This window comes from Juglans microcarpa x Juglans regia, chromosome 5S (assembly GCF_004785595.1).
Source record: "Juglans microcarpa x Juglans regia isolate MS1-56 chromosome 5S, Jm3101_v1.0, whole genome shotgun sequence".
Taxonomy (NCBI): domain Eukaryota; kingdom Viridiplantae; phylum Streptophyta; class Magnoliopsida; order Fagales; family Juglandaceae; genus Juglans; species Juglans microcarpa x Juglans regia.
The window spans coordinates 20,689,036-20,699,470 of record NC_054603.1 but is presented as its reverse complement, the minus strand read 5'-3'; the positions used below and the strand labels follow the sequence as shown (position 1 = coordinate 20,699,470).

The 10,435-nt window shown below is 35.8% G+C and overlaps 1 protein-coding gene across 1 annotated transcript; it reads left to right on the top strand.

Annotated features, from left to right (window-relative positions):
- Positions 1–247: 247 nt before the first annotated feature.
- LOC121267400 (secretory carrier-associated membrane protein 3-like) lies at positions 248–10,185 on the top strand. Its single transcript, XM_041171266.1, has 13 exons — positions 248–505; positions 1,292–1,354; positions 4,076–4,195; positions 4,284–4,346; positions 5,091–5,124; positions 5,395–5,517; positions 7,692–7,754; positions 7,856–7,949; positions 8,960–9,005; positions 9,095–9,162; positions 9,470–9,518; positions 9,689–9,754; positions 9,866–10,185. The coding sequence occupies exons 1-13, from the start codon at positions 446–448 to the stop codon at positions 9,950–9,952; spliced, it is 936 nt and encodes a 311-aa protein (XP_041027200.1). The 5' UTR covers positions 248–445; the 3' UTR covers positions 9,953–10,185.
- Positions 10,186–10,435: the final 250 nt, after the last annotated feature.

Genomic DNA, 10,435 nt, shown 5'->3' with positions numbered 1-10,435 from the left:
GAAAAAAAGAAATAACATTCTAGTAAAAATAATACTAAAAGTACTCATAGATAGTTCAAATATTGCATATTTTTTTTTAAAAAAATAAAATATATTATTAAAAATTTAATTTATTTATATAAATTTCATATTTATTTACTTAAAGAAAAAAAAAAAAAATACACGCTTACATATTATGACCACGTATCATTTTTCTTCTAGTAAATATTAGCGTCCAACGGACACACTTCTCTGTTTCTCTTTCTAAACCGTATAAATTATAAGCTTGACCAAAGACAAGCTCTCCACTCTCTACCTTTCCCCTCTCTCTCTCTCTCTCCAGAATTTCTTATTCGTCTCGTTTGCTGTCGCTTTGCTTCCTCTGTAAGTATTGTTTTCTGTGTCTGTACAGTTTCTAAAAACCCAGATTTCTCTGTGAAGACTGGTCCCTCCTCCTGCTAATTCCATGGCCGGCCGTTACGATAAAAACCCTTTCGACGAAGAAGACCAAGTCAATCCCTTCGCTGTGAGTCCACTCTGCTTTAGATGCGGTCTCTGTACTGTCAATTTTCTCTTTTGTTAAGTTGTTTGATTTAATGGTTGATGCAGGAAGCGAAGCGGGTGTTTGGTTAATTTTGTTGTTTTTGGTTCACTTAAGTGTTAGATCGAGTTTCTGTCCTGAAACTGAATTGCTTTGTATTATATACCTCATTGTTTGCTTGTATTGGATGTTTGATTTTAAGTCCTGATGTTTTACTAGCGTTCTGTTTTAGCGGAAATTAAATATTTTTGCTTAATTTTTTCCTCTATTAATCTCTACACGACCTATAGAAAATATCTCCTTACCAATTGTGGCAAGTGATTTTACCTTGGTTTTCATACTGATTGGTTTCTTGGTTTTCATTCTAAGATGATTGATTTGTGTTTGTTCGGTAATTCCAATTTTAATTGGTTTTTCTCTCATGATCTTTATTAATTAATAGCAATATTCGATTTTAATTTTCCCAATTCATGGTGGTGTTTAAGTTGAATGCCTCTTCTGCTGTGCATTCTCTCCAGTATCCCAAGTGTTTGATCTGATTTAACTGAACATTTAGGTGGGCTCACGTTGTTATGTAGTTTCTAATGTTAAGATTTTAATTCTCATCAATCTTAACTTATCAATTTTTTTTTTTTTAATTCTCATCAATATATGCATACTGCCTCTATGGTCTTTTAAGGGTATAATTCTTTCTTTCTTCCAAGTACGGTGGATATATGTTTTGGACATACTCTTTATGCAACTTCTTACTACTAAAACTTTTACTTCCAGGACCCAGCAGTTAGGGGGAAGGCAGGGCAGTCAAACTACGGTGGAGGTGCATTTTACACAACAGTAAGTAATCTCTCTTTTTCATTTTATTTCCCTCAGAGAAAATTTTCCCCCTTCTTTCCGGTTGACAATATATACTTTAATATATACATACATGTATCATCTAGCTAATTGACTCAATATTTGGAATTTGTACTTTTTTCCTGTTTTGTTGTGGTGTGCACAGTTTGAGTTTGATTTGCAAGACTTAGACTGCGTTTGGATGTTGAGATGAGTTGTGAATAGTAGTATTTTGTAGGTTTCATTGAGATGGGTTTAAATTTTTTACGTTGAGATGGGTTTAACTTTTTAGGTTGAAATATATGAAGTAGGTTGATATGAGTTTAATTTTTTTATAGAAAATTGAAAAAGTAGTGGGTCTCATTAATGATTGTTTTGAGATGAGTTGAGTTGGGTCCAACAATCAAACACAGCCGAAGATCTTTAGTACAAGAGTTGGAGTTTGGATGATCACAAACCATTTCACTACTATTCACAGATCATCTCATCTCATCTCACTATCCAAACGAAGCCTATATGTTTGGTGTATAGGATGAGACACAAAATTCTCATCTCATCATTACAACTTTCTTAAACTTCTACACAAAATATAATAAACAATTCAACTTTTTCAAATCTCAATTCAACTTTTTCAAATCCCAAAATAAAAATAATATTTAAAAATAATATTTTAAACTTTCATCTAAAACCAAAAATGGTTTGAGTTAAGATGTTTTATGAGATTTTGGGAAAGGGGAGAGACAATATTGAATAAAAATATTATAAAGTTAAAACATTGCTAGAATATAAATTTTTAATGTTATTTTTGGTTTTGGGATTTGAAAAAATTGAATTGTTTTTTGTATTTTGTTTGGAAGTTTGAGAGAGTTGTAATTATTAGATGAAAAAGCTGAACATAGAGTAACCAAAAAGTTGAAGTGTTTGTTTGTGGTGTTTGGATGTTGAGATGAGGGGATCTTGCAATCCAAATGGGACCTTAGTTTTCTCTTTTGTTAGCACATTTTTTTTTCAAAAAAAAAAAAAAAGGGAGGCAGACCATCCCAATATAGATTGCGTGCAGCTACTCACCTAGGTATCTGTATTGAAGGAGATGACTGACTTGGAGAGGCTGGCTGCATGTGGTGGCAGAATTAGAGAGTGAGGAAAACCAAAACTGGGAACTAGGACAAAGAATAAATAGGGTGTCTGAAATTGACCCCTGCAGCTTGGGATTCCTCAAAGGTGTGGCAATAGCGGGTTTGGCTATCTATGATTGCATAATTTTTCCGTTGATTGGAGGAAAATTGGGGAGAGCTGAAAGGAAAGAAGTTAGGTTTTTGTGATACTCCATGCTGATTGGTACGTATAGGTAGTGTATGGGATCCCATGTTGCTTGGGATGGAGAAGTTCTTGTTCTTTCTAATGATTCCAATGGGGCTTCAATTGTACCATTGACAGTCCCGCCTGTGTATAGGCCCATATGTGGTTTGGGCCTTTTCTTGGGCCGTTACAAATAGTATAAGAGCCTATTCCAAACCAAGAGTGTGGGACTTAAGCCATGTCATCTATGATGGAATGCCAGACTAGGATGTATGGACTTTGAGGACGGGAGATTGTAACATTGGCTAGTCTTTTTTGGGATTGTGATACCCCATATGATAAGAATAAGGGTGTGGTGTATGGGGTCCCACATTGTTTGGGAATGAAAATTTCTTGCTCTTTATAAGGTTTCAATGGGATTCCATGGTATCATTGACTAGTCCTTTTGGAGTATAGACCATATGGTTTGAGCCTTCCATTGAGATGTTATAGGAATAGAGTCCCAATGTGGCATGGGCCTTCCCTTAAGGTGTTACAGTTTTGGGGAAAGCTACATGAATAGAAAATAAAATGAAGAGAGAGGGAAGAGAATAAGTTGGGGGTGGCTCTTGGATGTGTTATTTTAAAATCAACCTATAAATCAGAATTAATAATGCGTTATTCTTTTGAACTTTTGAAACCATTTTTCTGTATCCTTTTATCTTACACAATATTAAAAGTTAATGTTGGAAATTAATATTTAGCTAACTTATCAAATCTAATTATACAATTTTAAAACATTTTGGAATAAAATAATTAGAATAAGTCCTGAGGGGTGATTTAGTACCTAACTGACAGGCCCGCTAAAAAATGAGTTGGAATATCTTACCCCCAACTACTATGGACCAATAATATTCTTTTCTTGGTCCAACCTTGGAGCATGTTACAAAGAGTTTTTCTAGTATTTGTATAGTGCCTGAAATTTGCATAGTTGTGTCGTTTTCTATGTTATTATATGTCATTAAATTTGGAAAACATCAACCAGGTGCTGTTTGATTTTTTTCCCCCCTTAATTTACTATTTTGCTTATTATTTCAAAGGTATAATTGTACTCAAACCATGGTGCTTGTAATTTAGATGGTTACCATGTATATTTGGACACACTAGGCCTGAGTTTGAACTTTGAACCTGCTTTGATTAGAGGGTGAGCTAAGGGTTGTGTAGATTTATCAGGGGAAAATATCTTAGGCATGGTTATGTATAGTTTGAATTTTCTTTTTTCATTTCCTTGTCCGATGATTTTGGTTATCCAGCTTTCTTCCAAATTTTGGGGTTATGTTCTCTTCCCTCCACCCACTAAAAAGGAAAAAAAGGGAAAAGAAAACAGATTCTTAGTTTACTCCTCCTTGGACTCTTAACACATCTCCATGCTTGGTGCATTTTCAGAATCCTGCCACAAACTCTAGGCTTTCGCCTCTTCCGCCTGAACCCGCAGGTTTCAATTATGGCCATGATGCAACAATTGATATACCCATTGACACAGCTACAGGGGGCCGAAATTCTAAGGTCGTTGAATACCTGAGTCTGTGTTTTTCCTTCTTTTTTGGTGTTAAGGATTTGATATTAACATTTTCTTATCATGTTTGAAATTAAGGATTTGCAAAAGAAAGAGAAGGAACTCCAAGCTAAGGAGGCCGAGTTGAGAAGGCGTGAGCAGGTATACATTTGTTGTAATTCAAATCCCAAATTCTTATATTTCTGAAAGAATCATATATCTTGCTACCAGGATTCTTCTTTTTTTCCCCAATCTGGCAGCCAACAAGGCATTTCTATCAATTTTAAATTTGATGCACTTAAGCTGTGCTCATTTTATCATATTTGGCATTACAGTTTATGATGCCATATTGAGATTAAGTATACTGAGGAGTAATACACTATAGTATTCACGAGTCATTGATGGCAATCCAGTTATGTGTGAGTTAAAAAAATGGTTGGCTCTTACATTTCGATCGAAAAATTGTTGTCTCAATATGTTGGCTTTTCAAATAATATTACATAGTTACTTTACTTAACTAACATAATATGTAACATAGTATGTTGGATTAGTTGGGACGTTGTTCCTGGACACCCAGTGCCAATAAAAAAAGAAAAAAACTTAACTAACATATTATGTAATTATATCTCTGTGACTAAGATCTGGAAATTGTTTGGTGTCTTGAAGTCACTGACATGATTGATTTGAAACAGATTTTTATTTTGGCATGGATATTAGACCTTGGAAACCCTTCAAATTAACCAAAAAAGGGTTGCCATTTTTAGTAGAATTATCTTCTTTAAAGGGCTGAAGGTTTAGTTTCCTGTTGATTTCATTGTACTAATATGGGCACTTTGCTTCTTGTTCAATGTCTTAGTTGATTTCTATCACTTCCGTTAATTTCACCAGTAAGCGTTTTCAATGCAGGAGGTAAAACGGAAAGAAGATGCTGCTGCACGAGGTAATGTTCCCTTCCTGTTTATATTTGAATTTTTAATTTTTGGGCCTGGGCAAGTTGACCCTTTGCTTTGTCATTTGCCTATTTCTTATTTTTTTTCCGTAGTTGATTTCTATCATCCATTGTCTTTTTGGTTTTATTCAGTTCCATTTTGCATTTAAATGTGATCATTTATGTTCCAATATACTTTATACCTGTTCTATTTCCATGTGAAGTTTTTATTCATAATGCTGCCTCAAAATTCATACTTTCAGTTCTCCCTTTTGATTGCAGCTGGAATTGTTCTTGAAGAGAAAAATTGGCCTCCTTTTTTTCCTATCATCCATCATGATATAGCAAATGAAACACCAATTCATCTTCAAAAATTGCAGTATACTGCATTTTCAACATTCTTAGGTATGTCAACCTTTGCCTGATTTCATGGTTATTACTTTTATGAAATTGTTAGGCATCTAACTCAGGCTGGTAGTGCCTATCATTAATGTGGTGTTTCTGTATAATTATTGGTCACATCAATCCTTCTATGTTGGATAGGGAAAATTTTTGGCTATATTTGTCAATCAAAAGATTTTCATTTTACTTCAACTTTCAACACAAACCTGTTTTATTTTTTATAAGTACTCAAACCTGTTTAATCCTAAATACCTTTTCATCTCCCTTTCTTGTCCCTCTAAGAGGCGGTTTCCGTCAAAAGAAAGAACTTGTGCTCAAAACCTTTTGTCAAGCATTGTGTCCTTTCGGTTTTCCTTTTCCCTGAAAGAAGCCTTCGGCGGAACAATGTTCCATTGTGAGTGTTGTGTGGACAGTTGCATTGGGGACAATTATCATAATATGAGCAGTATATATTAGTAATGGATTGGTTTTGAACAGCTCCGTCCCCCTACCTAATTGACTACCACTCTTTAGATCTGTTTGGAATGTTGGAAACTGCCATTAGTGGTGAAATAACCTTCCTTGCTAGTCCATAGTTTCTAAGGAACATGTTGATGGTGCTATGCAATCCTCTGATAGGGTGAAAAACTCTGCAGTGTCGTGTCCTCTAGAGTCTAGAAGCTAGAGATGCTTTTACTTCTGGAGAGTGGGAGCGAGATAAAGAGAGGAGTGAATCTATAATTTCTGGCAGTAAACATCATGCCGTCATTTCTTTGATCTATTAGTTGACGTGTTAGAGAGCATAGGTTTTTACATGGGAATATCAAGTCGAATGGCAGTAACTAGGAGGCCAGCATCCATGGATAATAATTGCCACTCTTGTATTAAGAGGAGAGCTGTACTCAGCTCAAAATACCCTTGGTGTTTCTGTACTGGATAGCTGGGGATATGCAATTGACTCTGGGGATGGCTTGACAATCTATGATTTTGTACCTGGTTCATGTGCTAATATTTCCAGGAAGCAGCAATGATACTTTTAACATTATTTTTCGTTTGAGGAAAGGATTGAACTGAATTAGCTTGATAAATGAAAGTTTTTAGTGTTGGGGCACATGGTTATGATCTTCTTGGTTGGGTAAATGTTTCTCTCCATATTTAATAAATGTTACTCTGAGATAAGAGCTGCATTCAATAAGCTCATAATATGCTTGGTGCTTCTTGACTAGATAACTAGGGATCTGCCAATGGCTTTGAGGATGGCTTGATAGTCAAGGACACTTCGTAACCGGACTTATTCTGAATGCCTTTTTTTTTTTTTTTTTTGGTTTTTTTTTTTTTATTTCCCTTTTGAAGGCTTGAATCCTATTGGGGCATAGAGGTAGTGCTCCTCTCCTCTTCCCTCCTCCGCCTCGTAAAATACTGTATACAACAAGGGTTGTGTTGAGGTTGATTTATGCCTTCTACCTAGATCAAGTTTACTTAGACTTTATTTTGTACAGTTTATTCTATAAATCTTTCTGCTAAATAACCCTTTTCAAACTTTCAAAGGTCATTTCATTACACTTGAACTTTTCTTTCGACACCTAAAGGCAAACTCAACATATAAGACATTTTAAGAGGTTTTGTCCTTACATGTTGGGGTGCGTGTGACACATAGGGAAAAATCTGGTTGGAAATGGCATGTCATGGAATTCATGGTTCTTGATGTCATATGCATCCATCATTTTGAAGGAGTGGAAATGAAGATTTGTGTTCTTTTTCATGATTATTGCGTGTATACTCAACAGGATTTTATATTCCATCTTAGATCCATTCATGGGTGTCAATGGTGGGCCATTTACCTCTAATATCAAAACTTCATGTATGAATGCCCAAATTTTAGAAGCACAATGAGGAACAAAGGGTGATTAATTGCTTGCATTTGTCTCTGTGAATTATAGGATAAGCCTGGCTGGTTTGGATTAATCTATCTTTGTCGGTCAAGTCAGTGGCTGGACTTTCCTTAATATGTATTCTACCTGTTTCTTAGCAATGTGTAATCTTGCAGTTCTGATTTGAAATCATGGTTGTAAGATAGAATGCATTTCTGGTTTCTATGTGACATGACGTATTTTTTGAGATGTTATGTATAAAGCATGTGCTTTGTTCTAAGCCACTGAAGGTGATGGACATTAGTGATTGATGGTTATGTTATGCAGGATTGGTTCTGTGCCTTACTTGGAATATCGTTGCTGTTACTACAGCGTGGATTCAAGGAGAAGGTGGGAGATCAGATACATGCTACATGTGTCCTGGATTTGTGGGGTCTTCATTATTTGTCTAATATCGTAAATGGGGTGAATATCTTTGGTTTTGGTTGTAGGTGTCAAAATTTGGTTCCTAGCCATTATCTATTTCATAGCAGGGGTTCCAGGAGCCTATGTGTTATGGTATCGGCCTCTTTATCGTGCATTTAGGTACTTATTCCAATGAGTTCCTAAACTCTTCTGTTCATGTATGTAGAGTTGCTACTTGTCTAGTTGTTTATAATGGTAAGAAATCTGTCCCTGAGCCAACATGTTATCCAAGACTTAAAAAAGGGTGAACCCAATGGGCTTTTTTGTTATGAAACCTCACTATTAAATATGATAGCATATGGACATTTTCAAGCTGGGACTTCCTAGAGAGAGTAATGCCATCTTCTCTTTTGAAATAGCCATCAAAAGCTTCACTAGAGCAAGGGAGAAGCTCCGAATTTTGTCTTCCTTCTCTTTCATTCCCTCCCTTTCTCCAGTTCTCACTTCCCTCTCCCTCTTAGCTTTCCCCGCACCCCCCTTATTCTTGCCTTTCCAAATCTGTCACCATACACCCACCTACAGCTACTACGCACCTTTTCTCTTTGGTTTGACCGCCCACTGATCCACCTATCTGTGCCACTAGACCTAAACTTCAACCAACGGGCCCGTGTGCTGCCACAGATGCGCATGAGGCCCATGCACCACTCCACCAGTGGCACCTTGATAGGTTTCCTTCCCTTTTTGAGATAGAGCCCTCTGCTTTTGGTGGGAGCAAAATCCACTCTTGATTTCCTTGTCACCACAGATGCACTTGGGTTTGGGTCATTTATTGATTTCCTTTCCCCTTTTCTATTTCCTGTAAATGGGATATTTGCTGGGGCTCCCATCCGCATCTTTTGTTCTCTTTTCTAAAAATGATAGTATGTGATTATCTCCATAAGTAACTACACTGATTATATAGAGAGAAATTTGAGACTCATTTGGATGGCGGAACAATTTTGACAGAAATGTATATGTGCGACTATCCGGTATACATCTCTCTTGGATCATCTGTTGTTCTCATACTTCTTACCCATTTACCAATGAAAGGGGGGACCAATTAAGTAGAGCAAAATTACACCGTTGTATTTCGAGCCTGTATAACTATTGATTTGCTTGGTATGCTTGATGTCCTTTTATTTCTCTTGCAGGAATCAAAGTGCCATGAACTTTGGATGGTTTTTCCTTTTTTATATGGTAAACTTATTACTTAACTTCCTTAGTTCTTCTATTTACTTGATCGAAGGACAGCTAATCTCTCTTATTCAATTTTCTTCTGCCCACAGGTCCACATTGGATTCTGTGTTGTAGCTGCAGTTGCTCCTCCTATATTTTTCAAAGGAAAGTCTTTCACGTATGTTCCTTCCAAAATTCCAAGTTCAATAGAAAATCACTGATTTATTTATTTATTTTATTATTATTATTATTATTTTTTTTGGAAGTGGAAATACTGCAGGATATTGGGTCGTTGATCACATTTCCTTGGGCTTATAATTTGTTTATTTGCCCTATTATACCTTTTGAATTTAAAAATTGGTTGGTGGTTGTTTTGTCAATGCTGATGGCGAGATGTATATGCAGTAGAACATTCTTTATGTGATAGAAGTGCAAAATGTTTTTCCTCTTTTGCTGCTAATGGTTCTATGTTGTGTTTGGAACAGAGGCATTCTATCTGCGATCGATGTTGTAGGCAACCATTCCTTAGCTGGGGTAAGGATGCTTGTGCCAGAATAAATTTTATATTGAATACTTGCTAACTCAAAAGGACCCTCATTTTTATTAAATTGAGCAGTTCATGAAATGGAGTTTCATGAGTTATACTACTTTACTCATTATTGCATTTCTGAACCTTGATCTTATTACTTTTTTGCATATTGTAGATCTTCTACTTCATCGGATTTGGATTATTCTGTCTGGAAACATTAATCAGCATCTGGGTTATTCAGGTCGACTATTCTCCTTGTCCAAAATCCGTAACGCACATGCCCCGGTCACTCTGCAGCCCTCACTTCAGTTCTTTTCTTCTCACATTTATTTTCCTCTTGTTTTGTTTTCAGCAAGTGTACATGTATTTCCGAGGCAGTGGTAAATCCGCCGAGGTGAGGCGAGAGGCTGCAAGAGGAGCAATGAGGGCAGGACTATGATGATGCGAACCGGTGGCAGAGAAGCAAAGATGGTGATGTCCTGTAGATTGTACATGTCCTTGGTCACAGAAAATGAGGATACAGAAACGAATGGCTCGAGTTTACTTCTGATTTAATCTGTTTTATTGGTTTGTTTTCTGTTTATAGTTTTGTAATGGGTGCTATAATTTGTTCATGCGGTTTCCCGGAGTTTCGTCGGATGATTATCATAAATATGCTACACAATTTCTATATTTGACGACTTGACCCTATGTAGTTTTACTTCATGTTTATAGTTTTGAAATTTCGGGAAAACTAAGGCTTCGTTCACTTTCACAAAATTTTTTATCTCATCTAATTATTATAATTATTTCAAATTTTTACATAAAATATAATAAATAATTCAACATTTTCAAATCTCAAAATAAAAGTAATATTAAAAAAATATATTCTAATAATATTTTATTCTAACTTTTAATTTTTATTTTAATTCATCTCATCTTA